The sequence below is a fragment of the Tachysurus vachellii genome, chromosome 19 (genome assembly GCF_030014155.1).
Source record: "Tachysurus vachellii isolate PV-2020 chromosome 19, HZAU_Pvac_v1, whole genome shotgun sequence".
NCBI classification, from domain to species: domain Eukaryota; kingdom Metazoa; phylum Chordata; class Actinopteri; order Siluriformes; family Bagridae; genus Tachysurus; species Tachysurus vachellii.
In genome coordinates this window covers 2962256-2988377 of record NC_083478.1, presented here as the reverse complement: position 1 = coordinate 2988377, position 26122 = coordinate 2962256, and the positions used below count along the sequence as shown (strand labels likewise).

Genomic DNA, 26122 nt, shown 5'->3' with positions numbered 1-26122 from the left:
CACTCACTCCTGGTACCACTGTAACCCATAAGACCACATCTATCACCCCTAGTACCACTGTAACCCATCAGACCACAGCTCTCACCCCCAGTTCCACTGTAACCCATAAGACCCCATCTACCACCCTACAACCACTGTAACCCCTCAGACCACGACTCTCACACCTAGTACCAATGTAACCCATCAGACCACGACTCTCACCCCTAGTACCACTGTAACCAATCAGACCACAGCTCTCACACCTAGTACCACTGTAACCCATCAGACCACAGCTCTCACCCCCAGTTCCACTGTAACCCATAAGACCACATCTACCACCCTAGAACCACTGTAACCCCTCAGACCACGACTCTCACACCTAGTACCAATGTAACCCATCATACCACGACTCTCACTCCTACTACCACTGTAACCCATCAGACCACAGCTCTCACACCTAGTACAAATGTAACCCATCAGACCACAGCTCTCACTCCTACTACCACTGTAACCCATCAGACCACAGCTCTCACCCCTAGTACCACTGTAACCCATCAGACCACAGCTCTCACCCCTAGTACCACTGTAACCCATCAGACCACAGCTCTCACCCCTAGTACCACTGTAACCCATCAGACCACAGCTTTCACACCTAGTACCACTGTAACCCATCTGACCACAGCTCTCACACCTAGTACCACTGTAACCCATCTGACCACAGCTCTCACACCTAGTACCACTGTAACCCATCTGACCACAGCTCTCACACCTAGTACCACTGTAACCCATCTGACCACAGCTCTCACTCCTACTACCACTGTAACCCTTTTACCATGACCATGTTTGTCTTGTCTTACATGATCTTTACATGAAGATTAAAATGAAGTATTGTCATTTTGACTGACCACATGATGACAAAAAACACAAAGGACTTTTAGTACACTCCACTGTGTGTTACGCTAACAGTCGCAGCCAATAAAACATTGTACAATTAGGATCGGTGATTTTGAAACAGTTAATATAAAAACAGGTGATTTCACACTCTCTTAGATTTTGTCGCTTCGTGGTAGCACCTACAGTAGCGAGGTGGATCTCGGCCATATGCAAATCAGGAGCAGATCAGTTACACTTTAATTCACCAAGGGTTTAAAGGAGGATTTAAAGAAAATGTGGAATCCTGTTGTTGTTACACACAAAGAACTTTAGTCTTTAGAATATGAGACGCATTTCAAGTATCCGGCTGCAGCCGGTTTTAGTCTCATGTGTGGAAGATGATCCATTACTCCTGACAGGTGAGCTGTGTTACAGCCTGATTCTCCTCAGGCACTAATGATATTTACTCTGCGGCTCCTAATTTCTCTCTCTCTCTTTCTCTCTCTCTCTCTCTCTCTCTCTCTCTCTCTCTCTCTCTCTCTCTCTCTCTCTCTCTTTTCTTCTCTCTTGCTCACTTTTCCTCGCTCTCGGGTTGAACGGAAGCTCCTAGGCTCTTTGATGGAGACATCCAGAGGGTCTTAACCCCCCTCCCTCTTTCCGCCCATCCTATACCACACATTCCTCAACATCTGTTCTCTTGTCATTGAGTGGATCGGTCGAGTGTTGCTCTGGCTTTCTTTCCTCTTTTACTGCAGGGTCTCATGAAAACATGTTAAGCATGTTGTTTTTTTTTCTCCACAAAGTAATCCTCATCCCAGTCTTTGATGCTCCTGTGGGGATTTGAGGAAGCATTAAGTGTCATTAACACAACTCCGTTTATCACCTGCCAAATCCTGGCTGAATGGGAAGCAATGGACTTCATTCAGGTGGAATGTCTTGTCCTACTTTTTCTTCTCTTTAATATTTTTTTCAAAAATTAGGGTTCCGGTTTGAAATTTTCATACTGATGGAATTTGAATCCTGACAGCTAATGATGTTGTAACACACTTTCATTCATTCTCCGTTCTATTTAGTATCACTAAGTATTACCCATAAGTTAGACTCCTTGAACATTAGCAACTTTTTCTTCGTTTCTTATTCCCCTTACACTTTTCTACAAATTCTACAAATTTTCAGTGAATAATGAACATTTCCATTACACAATACCTGTGTCCCAAATAGCATACTACACTCTGTGCACTTATGTACTCTACCACTCACTCACTCATTTTCTACCGCTTATCCGAACTACCTTGGGCGTCATCGGGCATCAAGGCAGGATACACCCTGGACGGAGTGCCAACCCATCGCAGGGCGCACACACACACACTCTCATTCACTCACACAATCACACACTACGGACAATTTTCCAGAGATGCCAATCAACCTACCATGCATGTCTTTGGACCGGGGGAGGAAACCGGAGTACCCGGAGGAAACCCCCGAGGCACGGGGAGAACATGCAAACTCCACACACACAAGGTGGAGGCGGGAATCAAACCCCCAACCCTGGAGCTAACCACTAAGCCACCGTGCCCCCCTGTACTCTACCATCTACTGTTTAAAGGGTCAAATCATCACCATTGTTTTTTTTTACTAACTAGGTATAAGCCGTTGATGGCACATGACAATATCTATAGCAGAATACACAGAATTATACGGAATTTTTTCTTAAACCAGGAGACACCCAGGATCTAGCACTGGACCTCTCTCTCCATTCCCACTGTTCTATGCACCCCCTCTTTTTTGCAATGACTGCAATGACTGCATATCGTACCCTGTATGTATGTGCATGTGGCAAATAAAATTTGATTCGATTTGATTCGATTTGAATTTTTAAAATGGTGATAAAGAAATGGCCAATTTTTCTCATTTAGCATCAGCACCTGGGAGACACGCCCCGTTCCCACTGCATAACAAAGCTGTTTCATTTTAAGAAAACCGAATTTCACTTGCTAGCTTATGACATCATAGTGTGAGTTAAAGCATCTGACCAATCAGTGCCTTTGCTTTTAATTACACTCATAATAATTGCACACCTTATTTTCATTCTGTCTCTTACAGATTTTCTCTCCTTCGTTCAAATTAAAATTTAGTCACATACACATACACAATCATCCACATGCAGTGAAATGCTTTTTATGAGTCAAATGGAATAAAAATACAATAGAATTAGAACAGAAAATGGAATTCTTAAAAATGTAAATGGAATTAGCTGTACAGGGGAAAACTGAGGAAAAATAAATAAACAGAATATATATTACATTTTTCTCACACTTTTACACACATTCTTTCTTTCTTGTTAAAAATGTGCACGTTCTGTAATTTTTCACAACACACTGATGATTTGAATCTATTATAAACAGGTTTCAGAAATTGTAGAATTCCTCATTAGATTTATAGTTAAGTCAGGTTGTGGACTTTTTAATGAACATGCTTTATTATAAAAACATGTAGCGTCATTGTGACTATCCTTGACGATCACTTGGGCCATTATCAATGCAGCCCTGTGCTACCACATCATACAGATATCTTGTCGCAACCCTACTCTCCGTTCCCGGCCACATCATCTTGTCATCGAGTGGCGTCGTGCTCTTCCTGTTAATCCCTTCGCTCTAATGGGGCTCACTTTGCCAAACACGATTGGTTTGAGGACAGTCCAGCGCTTCCATAAAGCCCTCTTTGTGTTTGTGAAGAATAGGGTGTGACGATTCAGCCGAGTCCCAGGCAAAAGAAGGAATCTGTACAATGCGAACACACACTCATGTCGAACCAGGAATTCAGTCGTGTCCATTCGGATGTACACGTGACTCTAAAATGTACTGTTATGACAGGATTGTTAAACTGTTATTAGCATGGATGATTTTTCAGCATTTTGCAAACTGCATGTTTAAGCCACAGACCATCGTTAAGCACTTCAATAAGCACTAAATCAGTGGAGCTTAGTTCATTTAATTGATTAATCATCCCTCGTATTATGTAATGACTTCAAAGCGGTGCCTGTAAGCTTCTATGTATTAATGATTACTATGATATCACACTTCCTTGAGGTGCACATCAGCCCACAATACCCCCAAACACACACACACACACACACACACACACCTCGTCCACCTTTGTTCCTTCAACGGGAAAACGACTATCGCTATGGCAATGAGGTCACCATCCTCTTTGTCTCTCTGCCCGCAGTCTGTAAGCTGTTGTTACAGGTGAAACCTTACACTACTACTTTTGTCCTGGGCGCATTGTTAATACACCTTTCTTGACTTCTCCTTTTCACTTTGCCAATGTCCCCTTAAACATTATAGTACTTTCTTCTTCAGTCTTCCTTTGGTATATTTAACCTCCTCTGGGCATCTCAAGGGCTGTGCCAATACTTTCTGAACTCAAGTGAATAATGGATAGGGTTGATCTAAGACTTCAGGGGAAGAATTTACCCATAAGGCAATGCTCTGATCTAAGGAGGGTTATTTAGGAAGGAAAAAAATACAATATAAACTGTCAGTCAAAAGATCCTGTTTGTAGGTCTCTGTGCAAGAAAAAATCCAAAACACAGGCTGAAATGATTCCTCAGACAAATCATATGCCAACGATTCATTGCTTCCACACTTGGGACTTTAAATCCTATCTGCAGTTTGTTCTGACATGCAAAAATGAAAGTCGAAAAAAAAAACATTATAACCATGGTTTCATCTTATCCTCTCATATTTAAACCACTCATAGAGATTTCTAAAAGCAAATAAAGCTTGAAGGGAGTAGCAGAGACTGTTGGTGCCTGTGGTGAAGAAGCTGAGCAGCACATAATATGAATCAAAAAGTTACAGAATAAAGAAGCTTGGCGGACCTGGGATTCAAACTCATGACCTTCCGTATGACCTAGTAGTCCGACACCTTAACCACCAGTCTACCACAACCGGAGTGTTCACACACAAAAGCACACACTCAACACAAATTGTATGCTAATATATACGTATGGTCTGGTATTTGATTTTGTTTCCATATTTAATTGGCAAACTGTGAAAAAACAATATAAAAAGGCTAAAAACAAAATGTGTATTTCATTTATTTGATCATCCTGTCCAGGTTTTAGGAGTTTTCCATGTACAGGTATTATTTCACATTATTCCTAGTTATATTATAAAGTAGCTAATTAGCATTAACAAGTAGCTAATTAGCATTAGCCTGTCAGTTTAAAACAGATCTAACAGTGTGCGTGTACAACTAAAGGAGTCAGGAGTATAATAATGTCATGGTGAAATCTATTGCTGAGGTTAAGCACGAGATGTAGATATTACACACTTTGTTCTAGTCAGTAATAAAATGCAGAGCAGAAGCAAAATTTCACACTTGGCACCAGGCCGGTGTTGTTGTTTTCTGAATTATACTGGATTATTATGGAGGAATTACAGTGCAGGAAAATGGCAGTGTGACATCTGCTTATTGTCATGTTCAGCATGGGAAGCGTGAGGAGACTAAACTAGAGTCCAACACAGATGGGAATCATTAACAAACACTTTGATTACCAAAGCCCAAACACGCACTTCAGACTCTCTGCTAATATGAAATATAATTAGAAATGTCATCGTTAGAGACTTTTCCAGATCCCACACACATGTACACACGTTGGAGCTGGAGGTTTGTGATGGACAGTTGGCACAAGGCTAATGCTGCTAATAAATGTGATCGCGTGAAAATCAGTAATATGTTTTGGAGTCAATGTTTGTCATGAATTTACAATTTGTAGTTATTGAAGTTGATGACAGCAACTACATTTCATACTTAACTCGATTTAAATCAAATTTCATCAAAACTATGAGTTCCACGAATGTTAAATGTAAACAGCTATGTGAATGCTAACCTATGGAGTGAAAGCATACTAGCATGGCTAAAAATATATTGTGAAACTTAAAAACCATTGAAAACCATTCTAGAGAGTGAAAGTTAAGTCAGTGTTAACCCAGCATGCAACAGGTAAGAGATAACCTAGCAAGCAAAAGCTGATAAGTTGCACCAGCGTATAAGGTAGTTTAACCCTAAAGGTAAAAGCTAACCTAGCAAGAAAGGCCTATCATGAACAATCCAGACTATTTTTGCTTGTGCTGTTTAGTTAGGGCTAAAGTTTTCCTATCAATTAATTCAATTCAAAAAACATCTTTGCAGAAGTATAGAAACAATAAAAATGTATTTATCTCTAACATTTATTACTAATGAGCAAGCCTGAGTTGACGGTGGCAAGGAAAAACACCTTGAGATGATATGAGAAAGCAACCAAATTCTCATTTGGGTGACACTGCACAGTAAATAAGGAGTTTGAAGTCCTGAGGAATTAATAGGTCAGCGTAATTTCTGAGTTCATTACAGACTTAACACTTAATTCCTTTCTGTAGAAGTCTTGAAATGTTCACTGATGAAGACTCGAGCGCAAAGCTGACCGACTCAAAGACAGTTCAAAGATTACGTGAAAATCTCTAACTACTAAACAACTATTAAACTAATTAGAATATTAGGCCACACCCACTTTCTGTCTATTTGAATTACAAGTTTTAGCAAATTCCTGTTCACTAGGAAGACTTCAAGACTCCAGAACAGTGTGGCTTGATAAGAAAAACAAAGTTTTTAGGTCAGTATCAGGTGTTAGTTATTAAATGACCAGACCTATTAACTCTAATAATTATTTAAAGCAGATCAAGCGGTCTTGGCGGTGCACTCAGACATTCAGACATGAATGTAGTATGACTCAGGGGCAAGAGAGGAAGCCAGAGGGAGCAAGGGAACTGTCTGGAGCCAGAGATTTGATAATATCATTGGTCCTCTCCTCACACGACCATGTTTACCTCCCTCCCTGACCCGGGTTTTCCTGATAGCCATCGTTCCACTGACAGATCAGGGGAAAATGCCTTACGTTTTATCCCGAGGAATGTAATGTGGAAGTCGGGGAGTGTAGCAGGAAGAGATTAACGTTCTTTCATTTTGAGATCCCCAAAGGAAATCATGCACATCACTCTCTACATGCTGTAATCTCTGTCTTACAGTACGGATCCACTGTACTGTAAGGTAAATTCCACTCATCAGAACAGCAGTTTAAAATACATGAAAAAAACAAATATAAAAAAATGTTTTCATAGTATTGCTATCTATTTAGGGTTCATAATCAGTGATGCTAGATTGGAGAGATCTGGCAGCTTGTTAGGACAATTCTTTCAAAAATGAACCACAAATCATAAAGTGACTTTTTGCAAACGTCGACCTACAGTACATTTACTCGCTCCAGTTCTCCAGCTGACAGAAAAGGTTCAATCAACTCACAACCCGTGTGCAGAGCCTGACTGGCTCATTATTATTGCATCCAGTAACCATTTATTGAATTACCAATCGCCAACGTACACAACAACCAATCACTGTTCACCATTGTACACAACAGCCAATCACTGATCACAAGGTACACAACAACCAATCACTGATCACCATTGTACACAACAGCCAATCACTGATCACAAGGTACACAACAACCAATCACTGATCACCATGGTACACAACAGCCAATCACTGATCACCATAGTACACAACAGCCAATCACTGATCACCATGCTACACAACAGCCAATCACAGATCACATGGTGCACACCAGCCAATCACTGATCACCATAGTACACAACAGCCGATCTCTGATCACATGGTACACAACAGCCAATCACTGATTACCATGCTGCACAACAGCTAATCACTGATCACCATAGTACAAAGCAGCCAATCACTGATCACTATAGTACAAAACAGCCAATCACTGATCACTATTATATCCAACAGCCACAAAACCATTTACTAAAACTAAAGCTATGGGCTGGTTGTGGTGTTCAGACACACCAACTACTAAACTGTATTAAAATTCATTTCTAAATATTAGAAAACAATTAGTCCACTTAGAAAATGATAGAACGATATTTGTTCAGTTGCTACACTGTTTTATTCAGGCATGTCAAAGGTAAATTAATGGCAACATTTTAGATGAGTTGGCCTTTGTCATGGTTGTCGGAGAACTTTATCCATATAGGATTAAAAATAACTAGAATTTCTTTATATTACCACAAAACGAATGCAACTGAAAATTACCACTAAACGAATGCAACTTAAATACATTAAGGAAGCCCTTAATGGTACAAGCCTACAGATCCCTCAACTACCCAAATGCCGCGTTGCCCAACAAGACTCGACAAATGCCTGTGCAGTACTGCTTTACGAGAGGTACTTTGAAGGTGTTTTATTTTCCTTCTCCTTCTAATTAGCCCTTCACCAAAAATAATGGAGCTTACAGGATGGCTTTGTTGGGGATAAAAAGCCCATGTCAAATCGGGCTCTATTTTAGCAGAATGTGCCTCGTATTCCGGGGTCTACAAAGAGGTTGTCAGCCGTTACTAGGTTTTTCATTAGTTTGATTTGAACAGGATCTTGTCTGTAATTATAGCAGCTGCCCAGGTCAAACTAATCCAGCTTAAATAGAGCTTTACATTGCTAATACATTTGCTTGGAAGACATCCTGTTATACGGCCTGTCTTTGCTTGTACAGTAGAACCACCTGGCACCTGCACATATATTTCTTCTACATCTTGTTTGCATAGTGTGTGGTATTTAATGTATTGTATTCCTCTGTATTATTGAACTTGCTGTTACGTGTGTCTATGTATTTGCTATTGTATGCTGTTGCGTGTTCTCATTATCCCTATACATTTTGTAACCAGGTTGCCAAACAACTGGTCTTCCTGTAAAGGCAACATAGTTCTTTCAGAAGAAGGTGTGTCTTTTGGTTTATATATAGAAAAGAGCTAGCTAACCTGACAGGATTTCTAGGTGGATTAGTACATATTTAAACTCTTCCCTGCTAATGCAAGCCAGGATAATCTTATTTGTGAAATTCTAACTCTTTTGGTACAATTACAACACTACCGTCGATGAACAATGCAAAGCTATGAAATTTATATGATTTCATATATTTGATTGGATTTGATTTGATTGGAAGAAATTTCTTACTGGTTGGTCTCTGTTCTCTCCCCATGGTCGTCAGTCTGTGGGTGGTCTCCACATACACACATTACAGGCTTAGCCTGATTTCCCCCAAACTCTTAATTTGCTTGTCACGGTTTCCTCCACAGGCCAGACTGGTTAGCCATCACCGCTGAACTGCCTCAATTACAATTAACAACAGCAGTTTGTGGTCACAGTGACAGAGAGAGAGAGAAAGAAAGAGAGAGAGACAAAGACTCTTAAGAGAGATGGATGGAGGAATGTATGCCACTATGACACATAATTAGGCCTCAGCTTAGTCACAGCTTACAACATGATGTTTCAATACATCTCAGTACACACAATAGTTTCAACTGTCCTCGTGTCTCGCTTTATCCTTGGCCTATTCCGCTCTATTCTGCTATTTATTATCTCTTTAACATGCACTTAGATGCTCATGAGGAAAAAGGGTGTCTGAAAAAAGACTTTACGTACACACAGGTCTCAATATAAGGCGTGGAAGGGATGCAGCCCAGTAATTAAAGGGATGTCCTTTTTAAATTATTATGTTTACGTACAGGGCGTAAGGCGGCTTAGTGGTTAGCACGTTGGCCTCACACCTCCAGGGTTGGGGGTTCGATTCCCGCCTCCGCCTTGTGTGTGTGGAGTTTGCATGTTCTCCCCGTGCCTCGGGGGTTTCCTCCGGTTTCCTCCCCAGGTCCAAAGACATGCATGGTACTGTAGGTTGATTGGCATCTCTGGTGTAAGTGTGATTGTGTGTGTGAATGAGAGTGTGTGTGTACCCTGCGATGGGTTGGCACTCCGTCCAGGGTGTATCCTGCCTTGATGCCCGATGACGCCTGAGATAGGCACAGGATGCCTATTTGGTGCAAAGTATCCAGCACCAAACTGTACAACATCAATAATGTTGTTTGTTGAGTTTAGTACACTGTCTACTTTACTCATAAACTGCATTTACAAAGCTGGAAACTTCTATTCTAAAAACTTCTATTGTTGCTAAGCTTCTGGTCCTGTTTAGTTACCTACTAACTCAATAAGATGCTAACTATAAGTTGCTAGCATGGCTAGAGCTTTTTTCAGGAACTCTGTTTCCCTCCCCCAGGTCAAACAGTCATTCTACATTTTTGTGTCTTTTTTCCCAAGTTTACTGCCTTAGTAATACAGCCTAATTATTCATTCATTCATTCATCTTCTACCGCTTATCCGAACTACCTCGGGTCACGGGGAGCCTGTGCCTATCTCAGGCGTCATCGGGCATCAAGGCAGGATACACCCTGGACGGAGTGCCAACCCATCTCAGGGCACACACACACACTCTCTCATTCACTCACGCAATCACACACTACGGACAATTTTCCAGAGATGCCAATCAACCTACCATGCATGTCTTTGGACTGGGGGAGGAAACCGGAGTACCCGGAGGAAACCCCCGAGGCACGGGGAGAACATGCAAACTCCACACACAAGGTGGAGGCGGGAATCGAACCCCCAACCCTGGAGGTGTGAGGCAAACGTGCTAACAACTAAGCCACCGTGCTCCCATAGCCTAATTATTAAAGAGTGTAAATAAATATACTAACTCATGTTTACTCATTTTATCCTCAGGCTGTGACATTTCCACATGCTCACAATATTCTAAAATAATTTGTTCATATTAGTACTTAGCTTAGAAATCTTTCTTCGAAAGACAGCCAGGGGTTTCTTCTGCCCTACACCTAACACACACACACACACACACACACACACACACACACACACACACACACACAGGCTTTATAGCCTCCAGCTGGCCCTGTTCTCAAATGTGACACTGCACCTGTGCCCTCCCTGAGCACATAGACAGTGATGGATTTCAGCCGATGCTGTGTAAATGCACACTATACATTTTACCAATTCACCAACACACACCCACACACACACATGTCTAATGCTTACTGGCAGACACACACACACACACACATACACACAAACACACAACTGACATGTGTTTTCATTTTTTGCTCTATATTGTAAATGTTTTACGTGCTTTGCTTCTGGAACTGCTGATAAATCACTATAGACTCTGTTTAGCAGTGATAAATACACACTCCATTCTCTGGCTGTGTATAATGTGAAAACACACACTCACACACGTGAAGCTTCAGATGGCTGGAGCTGAACAGAACCTACTTTCACTTCACTTTTGAAGCTAATTATGAAGACATTTTAGCACACGCTATGAAGCGCAGATAAGTATTTATGAGAAATTTATGATAGTTTTCACGACCGTTGGTTTATAAAATCATTCTAATCTTTGCTTTATATAGTTCTTGTTTAGCTCTAATTTCAAAAGTATTGGTACCCCATAATTAATAATAGCTTTAGAAGTTTCCACCTAGAGACAATACTGTGATAACACAAAAGCTCTTACTGTAATGTTTAAAGTGGATTTTAATTTTGTCTAGACTGATCTCGGTGATTCCTTATTCCAGAATATTTTTTATTTCTTTCTATTTATACATTTCTCCATACTTTCAAGGCATGTTTGAAGTTATTATACTGATAAAATATTATTCTCAAAATGAGAAACTCCTGGCAACAAGGTTCTAGACTGAAAGAAAGTCTACTCAATCCAGAATTTGTGATGCTATCAATCTTCCTCTAAAACCAGCTGGACCACCATCTTCAAAGCATCATCTATCCTCTGCCGTGTTCCACAGTGGGTTTGAGGGATTACAGCAGTACAACATGCTGATGATATTCATGGTCAAGTCGACTGTTCAGTTCTAAAACTGTGATCTGTCGGTCTTTTCGTTACCTCCGTCACACTCCCTCCTGTATTAAGGTGCTGTTTGTAGTTTTTTATGATTATATATCATGCGGGTACCATTCATTCTGGAGCTGCGTAGAGTTTACAGATAGGATTTTCTAGTCATATGCCATAAATACTTGTTCTCTTTTAAAACAGAGCTTTTTGTAGAGTTTGGAGTAACAATAACCAATCACTAATTACCATTGATCCCAACAACCAATCACTGATCACTGATGTTTCCAACAACAAATCACCAATTTACTGATCATCACCAGTCATCACCAGTCACCTATTATCGCTGTATCCAACAATCACCAACCTCTAATAATCACCAGTCATCACTAATCACCTGTCATCGCTGTGTCCAAACAACCAATCACCAACCAAAATCATCACCAGTCATCACCAATCACCTATCACTATTACTAATCACCATTGTTGTCAACAACCAATTGCTAATCGTAATTGTTCTGAAAAATCACTAATCACTAATAATCACTGTTTTCAATAACCAATCACTGATCACCATTGTTCCCAAAAAGCAATTACCGATCACTGTTGTCAATAACCAATCACTAATCATTGTTGTCCCTAACAACCAATCACTAATTACCATTGTTCTTAAAAACCAACCACTGACCATTAATCATCACCAATTAATGATCATCATTGTTCCCAAAAACCAACCGTCGTTCCCAAAAGCCAGAGAACTTACAGTATCTACTTTCCTCTGTAAAGGAAGTTGTTTATTAACCATCAGTGTGCTCAAAATAAAGATAAAATGTTAAATTTTTGAACAAAGTTAAATATTAAAGAAATGCAAAACAAAGCAAATAATTAACTATCGGAGGATTGAAAACCAGCACAATTCTCATCTCATCTTCCTCTGGGTTTTAGCCGATATCCATTCTGGGTCATGACAGAAGAGAATGTGCATGTTCATAAAAATAAATCGATCCATCACGGATCTATCACCACTAACAAAGCCCACCCAGTATCAAAGGCAGCATTTTTCTTTCGCCAGCACCTTTAGCTGAATTGTCTATTTAAAGTGCTGTCTTAAGAGATGAGTGTTATAATTAATTTTGGTGCGTCGCCAGTGGCGAGGTGTTTTGCCAGCTGAGGCTTTCTTTCAAATCTGCTATAATGTTAAGCAGAAAGTTTCAAGACTCTAGAAGGTTTCTCCTGCATTGCAGCTTCCTGTCAGAGTTGAAATAATAAATCAGTAATAATTTTTCCCCAAATTCTTTAAGGGTTTTAAATGTATTGAATATATTAAGGATACTTAAGCAGGAACCGTTTCAGGTGATCTATCCTTAAGACGCCGCGAGCGAGCCACATACATAACACAAACTCTGGTGCATTTTCACTAAAGACTTTTATGTTTGCTAAGAGGTTAGCGAGTAAGAACATGCAGGATTTTTCCTCATTAAAAACATAAAGGATCCTGCCTCAAGCCCAGGAAAGCAGTCTGTTCATGCCACCCATGAAATGCTTTCAAAACCGACTCCCCCTGCTTCCTATACCCTTCCTCTGCTCTCTACATCCTTCGCTAGCTTACTAAGCCCTTCCGCTGCTTGCTATACATTTCACACTAGCATTTCTCACCATTGAAAATGTTGTCATGGAGTTAGTCCATAATACTAATCATTTTGGTGACGATTTAGCACATTTAGCTATGCTAGTCAGCCAACACAATGTAACTTCCTATATTGAACTTAGCTATCATTAGCTAGACCTAGGCAGCATACCGCAAACTAGCTAAAATGTACAATTTAATAGAACTAGTGTTGTTAGAACTAGTCAAGTTTGCTGACAAGACGACTTCATTCGAAGCAAATCCTTGTGCTATTTTTTAAGTAAAAACCGTAGACATGTTCATTCCCATGCTAGCTCAATGCTAGCTTATTGTATTGTGTAGCTAAAACCTGTAACCGTGTTTCCTTACATGCTATTTTTACTAAAAATGAGACCTGATTTTTGAGATTATTAATTACAATCACCCCAAAGTAATAAACTGCTATCAAATTTCAGTAAATTATTTAGAAAAGGGAGTCAGTATGGTATGTTTTCATACACCGCTGAAGGTTCCACATGTTCTACTGAACCATACCAACATGCGGATTGATTATTCTGAAATACTCCTCAGTGTGAACGAGTGTGTGAAGCCCTGTGATCCATCCAGGGAGTGATCCTACTTCATCCTGGCTATTCCAGGTACAGGCTTCAGATTCACCATCACCCTGACCAGGGGAGAGAACTTAACATCTCAGCCATGTTTTTTTTTTTACAGGAGAGCATCAATCCTGATTTGGATTCGTGATTTCCCCAGACTCCCAGAGCTCTAACAAAGCCACTCGGTTTTATTCAGCATATCTCTGATAACACATGAGGGATCAGTTTGCACTCTGTTACAGTTGTTTGGATGAGAGTTGACGGCTGATGTTATTGGTTTATACGTGGAGCGTAGCTCGAGCGTTAAATCGGTTTATGTGAGCTCCAACCCAGTGCAGATGCTCCATATCTCATGGCTCAGCTGTTAAAAAAAAATGTCTTCGGATGTGTCTTTATTTAGTCAACAGAACTGGAGGTTTCTAAGATTCTTAAGCTGCATTATATGACACACACCACAGTGCTCGATTTTTTGTGCTCGAATTGCTCAGGCATTGCTCTAGTATGCCACAGTATTTTTAATTTTTTATTTAATTTGTAATCGACAGGTGCATGGAGAATCGTTCAGAGAGGATTATAAGATAACAAGATTAAATTTACACGCATTAGTCCATGTGCCAATGGTTGTGTGCCATCTGTTTTATCACTTTATCTTGAATGTGGAATGTGAGCGAATATCTAACAGGAAGCAAAAAAAGGCAGATTAAATTCCTCAACTCTTTTCCATTGCTCGAACCTTTCCACGTTTTCTGTTGTGATCGCTGATGTTGATTTTAAATAAACGAATCCTCGTCATTGTGATCATTTCTATTATGTTTGAAATCCAAATAAGGGCATGACACACATATGATACATCTTTAGACAATTTTTCTATGCAAAAAGACATGCAGAGTTGCTCATCAATCAAAACCCAGAATGAAGAAGAATCATGAATCATGAATCGCAGAAGCTCTTAAGCTCCAGATGCTTTTCCGCTGCCGAGCTGAGCTTCAGTTCTGGATTTATTTAAAGATGGCCCAGAGATGATGCGCTAGTCTGCGGTAGGTCTCGTTGTTTATTTGCCCTTCGTGGACTCAGACTATTTTTGGGCTTGGACTTCACAGGGCAATAATTGCTCTCATTTCACTGGTCGGTAAGGGAACAGAAGGAAATGAACAATTACAGCCGTGTTTGTTTGAGGCTGAAGTCGAACCGGCGTCTCTGCGGGTGAACATGTGAGCGTTCTCCTCAGAACACGCAGCGTGTGGTTAATAAAAACACACTGAGACCTAAAAGTATGCGGTAATGTGTGTTACTGTTTGTTCAGGAATTCATTTCCCAGCATCTAGTGTTTAACACACGCTCAGGTCTAAAAGTCTGAGGGCACTGAGTGTGTTTCAGTTTCATCACTGATACATCGTTAGGTTTTTTTTTTAGTACTAGTTCAAAATACTATAAACTCCAGAGGGGATCTTATATAACCTGGAGACAGCATGTTGAACAATATGTGTTAGAAAATTAACACTAAACTAAACATTAAGGACAAATCACTAAAACCCAAGACTCTATAGTCTGTTATAGGAATATAATCACTCTACCGCTTGATGCTACTGTTATCACCCAAATTATTGCATTACATTAACATTTCTAATCAATTTATTTTTTAATTCATTATTCATTCATTCATTCATCTTCTACCGCTTATCCGAACTACCTCGGGTCACGAGGAGCCTGTGCCTATCTCAGGCGTCATCGGGCATCAAGGCAGGATACACCCTGGACGGGGAGCCAACCCATCGTAGGACACACACACACTCATTCACTCACACACTCACACACTATGGACAATTTTCCAGAGATGCCAATCAACCTACCATGCATGTCTTTGGACCAGGGGAGGAAACCGGAGTACCCGGAGGAAACCCCCAAGGCACAGGGAGAACATGCAAACTCCACACACACAAGGTGGAGGCGGGAATCAAACCCCCGACCCTGGAGGTGTGAGGCGAACGTGCTTAACCACTAAGCCACCGTGCCTCCTTTAATTCATTATTTAATTCATTATTTTGCACAATCACAATTCCAATTCAGTAAACAATAACGTGTCATACTTTTTTATCCATTTATGATTACGTTTCATTTATCTGTTATGGTTTAGATGATTCATTAACACCTTCTGACCAATAAAATCCCCTAAAGTATTCACCAAAACTAATCATTCTGAAAACCTTACCTTCAACTCTAAACTCTGATCTTAACCCTAAAACGTTCCACTCAATCTAATCACTCAACCCCAAGCTATTCTCTGAAACAAATGAGCCATAACAATTAATCCTTGACCCTGAACCTAAACACAAAACCGCAACCTTGAAACCCTAAAGGATTCTGATAGACATATCCATATCTGTTGTTTCTGCTTTGAGTAAATTTGCATGAATTTTTTTATTCAGCAAATTATTTGCATGAGAAAATATATAAACGAATCTGAAACGAATTATTTAGTGTCTCTGAAGAAACAACTGTTCAACAAGGGAGTATGTGTTAATTCAGAAGCAAAAGGAAATCACATTTGCACCGTAAACCTGTGAACAGTACTGTCTTTCTCTCACATATATCCTGTGTGTGTGTGTGTGTGTGTGTGTGTGTGTGTGTGTGTGTGTGTGTGTGTGTGTGTGTGTGTGTGAGTGTGTGTGTAAAACCCTGTGTCCTGGCACAACATCTAAGGTTAAAGTGAGAAGGCTTTACCAGTAAGGTAGAATTTCAGCAAAACATTTGGACAGTCTAAGAAAGTCCACACACACATACACGCACACACACATCAAAGTGGAGTCAATATTTACCCTCATTTACCGTCAGCAGGTCGGCAAACGTACGGTATTTCCATTTCAAACCCAAACTTTGACTGTGAACACTTGATGTGTCAGGTCTAATTACCATGACAGGTACACTTCAGCAATTCAGGGAATAGGGTGTAGGGTTTAGGGTCAATGGCTTAGGGTTAGGGTTAAGTGTTATGGGCAGTTTGCGACTCATCCATACGGGCAGATAGATGTATAGAAAGTGTTGCAATTTGACAGATAATGTACCATTGATTTGCTTGACATAAATAGAGACATGTGTTCCAAGAGTTATTTTAGCACCTAGTGGCCAGAAATGGGAACTGCACCAAGTGCAAGTATGTCTCTGCAGCATGGAGCCACTCTGAGTGGGTGGGATTGCTCCAGATGGGATACATATGGGATAGGTTAGGGCTAGGGTTTGAGGTAGGGAATGTATCTCATAGAGTCATCCAGTAATGATATCACATGCCAACCTGCTAGCACATTTGAAGCTAACCCCACTCATATGGAGTCTGACCCATTTACTGCCTGTTTAAGATCCATGTCTCATTGGGACAAGAATAATGCTGCCCCCATGATAATAGAGAGGAGTGGCAGAGTATGACAGGGTTGCCAGATTTACTCTCCCAAATCAGCCTAGTTTTCAAAAGCTCCACACCTTGTTTTACAGTAAACTCAGAATGAAACAAAGGCAAATATGTTGTTTTTGATGTAAAGGACAACTTCTATTGTGAGATATTGTGCAGAGATTTGGAGAACGGACAGGGCTACCAAATGGTTTCAAGAGGTTTTTTTTTTTTAATGAAAACTTTTTTATAAAACGTGGCAACCCGGGTTAACAATATCAGCTCCTCAAACAAGACTGAACCAAGGTACATACCTTTATATAAGGTGACTTTTCTGTCATTATTAACAGTGTCCTCTCCTACCAGAATATATAGTCACGAGCTACTGATGGTTAACGGTCATATCTAATACATTTTGTATTTCTACACTAAAACTGTGACAAAAAAAAAACACCTTTTTTATCTTCTCTTCAAGGTGGATCAGTCTGAGAACACATTTTCATTTTGTAGAGTGGTAGAAAAAAGAAAAAGATCTCCAAAAACAGATCGATATACAGTATAGGATTCTCATTGGATCTCCACACTTCTACGATAGCAGAGATCATAGCTACGTGTTAGTTATTTTCTTTTCTAAACTATAAAACAACACAGACAGCCTTGATATCCACAGGCGTCTCCTGTTAGCTGGTGCTTACTGGGCAATTTGCAGCTTAAATATCAATTCTAGGGACAAATCTGGGTTAAGAAATTCATCATGTTGAGTAGGAAAAGTGGTATAAAGGTCCCATTGAGCGTGATTAACACAGCTCAGTATGTGCTGCTGGATGCACTGATTATTTCCCTCTTTACAGACTCTGTACAGAGAAACTTTTTCTCAGATCTCCTGCCACCTCTCGGTGGCAAATCACAATGTTTACATTTGTCGACAGTAAAGACTGCTGTTCCCATCAATGAGATCCTGTAATCGCTGAATAATATTGACACTAAACTGTAATCCAGTCAGCAGCTGAAGAGGGAGCAGTTTTAAGCTTGTGTAGCTAAATATTTTTAATACAGGCTCACTAAATGATGTCCTATAATTTGGCTATTAGCTTAGTGGTATATTAGATAATAAAAAAAAAATTCTTCTCGTATATCAGCTTAGGCATTAGCAGTGTCAAGGTCAGAGCGCGTGGTCAGCCATGATAGACCAGTCCTGGAGCACAGATGCTTAAGTGCCTTGCTCAAGGGCCCAACAGTGACAGTGCTGGGGTTTAAATTCCCATCATAATTTAATAAACAATTCAGAGCCTTAACCATTTGAGCATTTGAACATGTGTAGGCAAGAATTGAACCACCAACTCCAAAGCTGTGAGGCAAACGTGTCAACTACTGAACCACCACGTCCTCTATAGTAGTCTGTAGCTGTCTATAAAACAGTCCACTAAATAAACAGGAGTAGAGTGAACGAATTCTCAGTATTCATAAAACACAAAATAGTTTAAAAACAAAAATTCCGCATAAAGATTTGTAAGATTTTTGAGCCACTATGAGCCACCAGAATAGCTGCAGTGTGATTTGGGATTGTCTCTGGAACTCTATACCAGAGAATACCAGAATTTTTCCCTCAGATGGTGTAGCGATGGTGGTAGAGCACGTGGTCTCACCACAACATCTACCCAAAAAGTGTTTGTCTGTGTTGAGATCAGTTGTATTGAGCGAGAAGGACATTTTCATCCTCATCAAAACCATCTTCCTGTGGAAGTGGGTGGAGTCATTCCATACGAGGCCACGCCCACCACTCTAGAAGTGACTTCACTGACTAAATTGTACTGTGTTCGATCACTGTTACATTTACTGTGATGCTAATTAAACATTTGTAGAAAATAAGTTGATAATTTTTAAAATACCAAAGCTAACTTATAGGTAAAAGGGGGCAGGGCTAAGCAGCTGCATTACAGCTGGTAGGAGGAGCTACATTCTACTGTTTTAAGTCAAACAATTTAAGAATCCAGGATTGTGTTGAAAAATATTTATTTTACAAAGTGATATTTAACAATATTTGATTATACCTGCACATTTAAATAACACTTCAAATATTACAAACTGCACCTTTAAAAATATGTTTCAACTTTACAAACCGCAACGAACCCTTTAAACTGTAAGCAGCTCATTTACACACATTTAAAATATTACACACTGCACCTTTAAACATATTTAAATATTACAAACTTCACCTTTAAACAAATATTACTTGCAGTTGGAGCAACAGGTTTTTTTTTCTGAAAATCAATTTAATGCAATTTCTTGTAGGATGTTTTAGATTTGAATCTAATCTAATCTATTTTGAGGTTTTCTTGAACAAATTTATGATGCTCATGTGTGTTAAATATGTATATTTCGTATATCATAAAAGCAATCATCAGAACATTTTGTTGATTAATAAATGATTTAGGTAATTGATTCTGCACCCTACGTGTTGCTGGTCACATGACCGGCTTGTAAACATGCCTTACTATTTTTATGCTAACCAACCGTAGGAAATGTTTACACCCTGACTGAAACCTCGGCTCTCCTCTTGTTTATCCGTTCACGTGAGCTGAAAGATTTTTTTTTATGATGGAACATTTCACTCGTCCTGCGTCATCGTTTCACTATCACTGGCCATCTGGCGTGGCTTAGCGCTTAGCGTGGGCTACCATCCAGCTGACATGGAGAAACTCAATACTCAATACTCTACACACACATTCCCATCAGATAGCTCCCTCACACACGTACACACACATGCACGTAGCATGAAATGTGCAGGCATGGAGAACGCTGGTCCTGTTAATCACACGCTACTTAAAGCAGCGCTTAAGAAATATTCCTAGAGCGTTAGCTAAGCAGTTTATCTCCCATCGGCTCCAGCTGTTCGATTAGTTACGCTACAAACTGATCTGCTGCATGTCTGGATTATTTAACATGACCTGCGACTCACATCAGCATATGAAGCTTAATAACAACCTTTATAACACATTTATAACACCACTGTAACACTGTCTGGATTGCTTGACCATACAGTACAACAGCAACACTCAAGCACGTGGTCAAAACACGCACACACAGAGAAAGAGAGAGAGAGAAAGAGAGAGAAATAGAGAGGGGGGGATTGAGAGGAAGAGGAAGCACAAAAGAGAAAGAAAGAGATATTAACTGAGAGATAGATTGAAAAGAAGTACTGAAAGAGAGAGAGTCAGAGAGAGAGAGAGAGAGAGAGAGAGAGAGAGAGAGAGAGAGAGAGAGAGAGAGAGAGAGAGAGAGAGAATGTGAGATGAATTGAAAGAGGAATAGAGAGAAAAGGAAGAATATTTGAAAGAAAGAAAGAAAGAAAGAAAGAAAGAAAGAAAGAAAGAAAGAAAGAAAGAAAGAAAGAAAGAAAGAATTGAAAGAGGGAGAGCAAAAGAGGAAAAAGAAGGTATGATATGAAATGAGAGATAGATTGAAAAGAAGTACTGAAAGATGCAGAGAGAGATTGTGAGATGAATTGCAAAAAAGAAAGAAAGAAAGAAAGAAAGAAAGAAAGAAAGAAAGAAAGAAAGAAAGAAAGAAAGAAAGAAAGAAAGAAAGAACTGAGCGAAAGATGGACAGAGTAAGTAAAGGAGATACTGCAAGAAAGATTGAAACAGAGAAGGGAGGATAGTAAGAAAGTGCAAGGGGAAAATAATTGAGTAAGAATGGTAAGAAACTGAAGTAGTGATTGAGAGAAAGAGAGGGAAAGAAAGATAGACAAAGAGAAACAAAGTGAAATGGACTGTGAATGAAAGAAGGAGAAAGAGACAGAGATCAAGAGAGTGGGAGAGGAGAGGCGGATGGAGAAAACGAGTGGAAGATGCAGTGAGAGATTGGAGGAGGGATGCTGAGAGTGTGAGAGATTGGAAGAAACAGACAGAATTATTGATGGATAGGAAATGCAATGTAGAAATACATTAAAGTACAAAGAGATGGAGAGAGATTGAAAAAGAGACATGAAAGATGGAGAGAGAGCAAGAGAGGGAGAGAGAGAGAGAGAGAGAGAGAGAGAGAGAGAGAGAGAGAAAGAATCATGAGGAACAGGTGTCAGGGTTAAGTGTGTGTGTGTAAAGTTTGAAGGGAGGGATGTAGGTAATGTAGTGTGTGTGTGTGTGTGTGTGTGTGTGTGTGTGTGTGTGTGTGTGTGTGTGTGTGTATACTTACAGGTAAGAGGTGAGGGTGTTTAGATCCTCAGGGATGGATGATAGTCCGAGTTCGGAGCAGTCGGTGATCAGCAACGCTCCTTCCTGTTGACACGAGCACACGGAGGGACAAAGACCCGCACCCAAGGCTGCACCCACGCTGCCCACCACACACACTAACATCAGCTCTCGCAACATGAGTGTGTGTGTGTCTGTGTGTGTGTGTGTGTGTCTGTGTGTTTGTGTATAAATAAGTCTGTATCCGTAATTGTGTGATTGTTATTGATTGTTAGTGAAGCTGTAGAACTGTAGCAGTGTCTATGTGTGACTCTATTAATGTGTGTGTATGTGTGTGTGTGTGTGTGCAGACGCAGTAACTCTGAGCAACTCTGAGCCTCCTCTCAGAGTGTCTGCACATTTATTCTGTCACTCCAAATTCAGAGTGAACAAGTGAGAAGCAAGCGCAGGTCTCTCTCTCTCTCTCTCTCTCTCTCTCTCTCTCTCTCTCTCCCCCTCCCTCCCATCCCATTTAGAAGACATTCACCTATTGTAATGGAAGTGTGTACATCTGTTCTGATTGGCTGGAGCTCTGGGGATGGGTGGAGCCGCCCTTCACACACCCCCCTACCAGGGAGCGCAGGTCTCTCTCTCTCTCTCTCTCTCTCTCTCAGATGAAGAGGGGGTAGAAATTGACTACACAATCTGCAACCCAAAACAACACACTGCTTACTTATAGAAGTACTTATAGCATAAAATAATAATCTTAAACATAAACATACATGTGAAGACACAGCATTTTCATTTTATTTCAACGTCTCAGACTAATGATGTAAATTGATTTGTATTTGTGCAGAGTTTGTTATTCTGAACACACACACACACACACTAGATCTAAACCCTATAACACCACTACTATCATTATAACACAACTCTTACACTTGAACACACTACACCTCATTATAAAACAAACTACACACTATAACACAAACTACACACTATAACACACTACACCTCATTATAAAACAAACTACACACTATAACACACTACACCTCATTATAACACAAACTACACACTATAACACACTACACCTCATTATAACACAAACTACACACTATAACACACAACACCTCATTATAACACAAACTACACACTATAACACACTACACCTCATTATAACACAAACTACACATTATAACACACTACACCTCCTTATAACACAAACTACACACTATAAAACAAACTACACACTATAACACACTACACCTCCTTATAACACAAACTACACACTATAACACACTACACCTCATTATAACACAAACTACACACTATAGCACACTACACCTCCTTATAACACAAACTACACACTGTAACACACTACTCCTCATTATAACACAAACTACACACTATAAAACAAACTACACACTATAACACACTACACCTCCTTATAACACAAACTAAACACTCTCACACACTACGACTCCATTCTCAAATCTAAATCTGATTCATTCTTGAATCTGTTTGGTCAGATTGTGTGTGTGTGTGTGTGTGTGTGTGTGTGTGTGTGTGTGTGTGTGTGTGTGTGTTATTTTGTACGGTAGATACATGAATTATATGTTTGTGCTTATTCTAATATATTATTATTTCTATACTAATAGCCTTGGGGTGTAATGTAATTAAAAAAAAAATCAACTTCATAGCGTAAAATAATAATCTTAAACATAAACATACATGTGAAGACACAGCGTTTTCATTTTATTTCAACGTCTCAAACTAATGATGTGAACTGATTTGTATTTGTGCAGTTTGTTATTCTGAACACACACACACACACACACACACACACACACACACACACACACGATTCCCTGCCAGCACCTGCAGTCTCATCATGACATCAAACACTCTTTCTAACTCGTAACTGTGTAGCCTGAGGTGAGCTGTGATATACACACACACACACACACACACACACACACACACACACACAAGAGAGGCTTTCTCTCTTAAATTACACCTTTAACAACGGAGTAATTTTATCTCTGGTAATTTAACGTTTGTCTGATGTGTCGACGTTTTGATGTAGATAAATATTATTTTGATTTTAATTTACGTTTTATTAGCAAATATATAAATAAAGATATAATGGAAATAAATATACTGTATATGAATGACAAATTATTTTTAATCAATTAAAAGGCAGATTGTGATTAAACAGTTTCTTTTTTTTGTTTGTTTATATTTATACTGAATATTCGTTTTTGTTTTTGTTTTTACATTTTATTATCATTATCTTTTCATAATGCAAGTTTTATTTTATTAAAATAGAATTCAGAAAAGCCACAACGAAGGCAGATGAAAGCGAACTCCCGACTCCTTTGTTCATATCTAAATGACGTGTGTCTGTGTCCTATTCCCTACATGTTAGAGTACGTGACAAACACGCCATGCTTTAGGATCTGTTTACTAAATCGGGAAGCTGTAGTGCACTGTATAGTGAATAGGACGCAGTTTCAAAGGGACGTTTGGTTTTTATTGATGAATTAATGTGTGCACTCTCCTGACATTATCTTTACTTCAGGATGTCACTGAGATTGAGATACTGAGAGGAAATATTTTATTTTAGTGAGGGTTCACAGTTAAGCTAGCTACCAAGCTAGCTAGCTACTTATGCATAACTACCTTTAATATCACGCATATCTTTCTTAACAAATTATTCACTAGTCAGCTTGTTAAGTTTCCCCACAGTGAAGCACTTATATACTGTAATTAAATCTTTTTCAAACAGAATTTTTATTCTTGTACACGACAGCCATGTGGTTTTTAAATACGTAGCAAAGTAGTAATAATAGTTATAGTAGCTTATTACTGAGCTTGCTAGCTATTACACTATTAATGTTAATAGCTAACATTACAGCAAATGCACGCTAAACAAATTCTAATTAACTTTACAAGCAATTGCTAATAGCCGTAGTGAACAGTTTTTCTCAAACATGACATGGTTTTTCTTTCGCATACAATGTAAAAGCATTCTATGCTAGTTTGTGTGAGCGGTGTGTTCACTCTACTGAAAACTCTAAGAAGAAGAAGAATGAGCGCAATCAAGGTACCCAGATAATTCATCCACACAACACTCGCAGCTTTGCGTATGTAGAAAAAGATGGATGGGGCTTCCAGGTGCCCACGCTGGAGAAGAAATATGTTCAAAATGGCCGCCTAAATGAGGCATCTTACAAAAGGTCTTTTAAATGAGCCTGTGACTTTTAATGAAAATCTCAGAGCGTGAACATTGCTATGAAGCTAAAATGTGCCAATAGGAGGACGGGGTACGATGCTGAAAGCAGAATGTAGTCAGTTCTTCTGAGGATCTTCTGATATGGAGATTAGAACATGCAGCACACACAATATCATAGATTGTGTTCCAGAATTCATTCATGATTTTATTGGGATTCTCTCAAGTAGAGTAACGAGTAATAATCCTAAATGACGGGTTCAAATTGTGGCACGTTAAACCCATCTTAATTTAGGCTTCTAACATCAGGTAGCACTTAATGCAGCCTGCTACTCCGCTCTGCATCAGACAAATTTTTAACGTGAAAACAATTTGTGTTTAAAATTTAACAATCCTCTCATGATCGAACCCACATGTGCTAAATAGTGTTCTTCTAGATTACTACATAGTAAACATTTCCAAGCGTTCGTGGATTTGGGATTTAAGACGGAGCCTGGGTCCTGAAAGCAGGAAGGCATCAAAATCAGTGCTGATGAAAAGCAGGGATTTGTGAACAATGCATCTTGAAAGTTGGAGTCGCTGTCAACAAACACAGCTCGGCAAACAGTCCACACCTTCAGCCACCTGCTGCGGAGGGCAGCGTAGAAACCTTACACACACAAAAAAACACACACACACACAAACGCAAACACTTCAAGCTCTCTCCGAGCACTGGTAGTCTTTTAAGACACAAAAGGGAAGCGGCTCACCTGTCTGTATTCACCTCAGGCTATTGACGCTCTCTCAAGCAGGAAGTTTACTGAAAGAAGGAAATCCACCGAAGAACTGAAGCAAACTGAATAAACTTTGATGATTAAGATCATTTTCATAGACACGCTCTTGTAACACCGCCATCTCAGATGTGTTTGCTGAAACATCAACAATCTAAAACAACCTTAAGGAACTGTTTGGTGAAAATGAAATGAAAGTAAATTTCCCACTGAAGTCAAAATAAAGCCAATTAGCTAAACATTCATGCTAATTTTGCTAATATTTAGCTACCATGAAACACATTATTGTTCATAAAGATTATTTGTTTAGCAGCTTTGGGCCTAATGTGTTAGCTGGTGCTATATTTTTAGTTTTCCCGTCAGAAATATTGTGCTATTGCAAGCTGCTTATATCTAAATTGATCTAAAACATAAGAGTATACTGTAAGCATTAGTCAGTATTAGCATAAAATGTTGATGATGTTTCAAGTCTGATTTGTTTGAGCAGTGTACAGATGAGGAGATGAGAAAGTTGGACAGACTCACAGAATAAAGTTCCGCCGTATCACTCTTTTGTGATAGAGTCATAGAAAATATTAAAACCCGCTTCACTAATTTTATACTAAAAAAAAGTCAACATAAGTTAGAAATAACTTCATGAATAAAATATAGCTGATTTGTTAATTATGAAGCTTCATCTGCAACTTGTTTAG

General features: G+C 39.5%; 1 protein-coding gene across 1 annotated transcript in view; it reads right to left on the bottom strand.

Annotated features, from left to right (window-relative positions):
• LOC132862700 (leucine-rich repeat-containing G-protein coupled receptor 6) overlaps nt 1–21769 on the bottom strand; it is an 81092-nt gene extending 59323 nt beyond the window's left edge. The window contains exon 1 of the mRNA XM_060894881.1: nt 21453–21769. Coding sequence (XP_060750864.1) covers nt 21453–21628 — 176 coding nt within the window. The 5' untranslated portion in view covers nt 21629–21769. The remainder of the gene's footprint in view (nt 1–21452) is intronic.
• Nucleotides 21770–26122: the final 4353 nt, after the last annotated feature.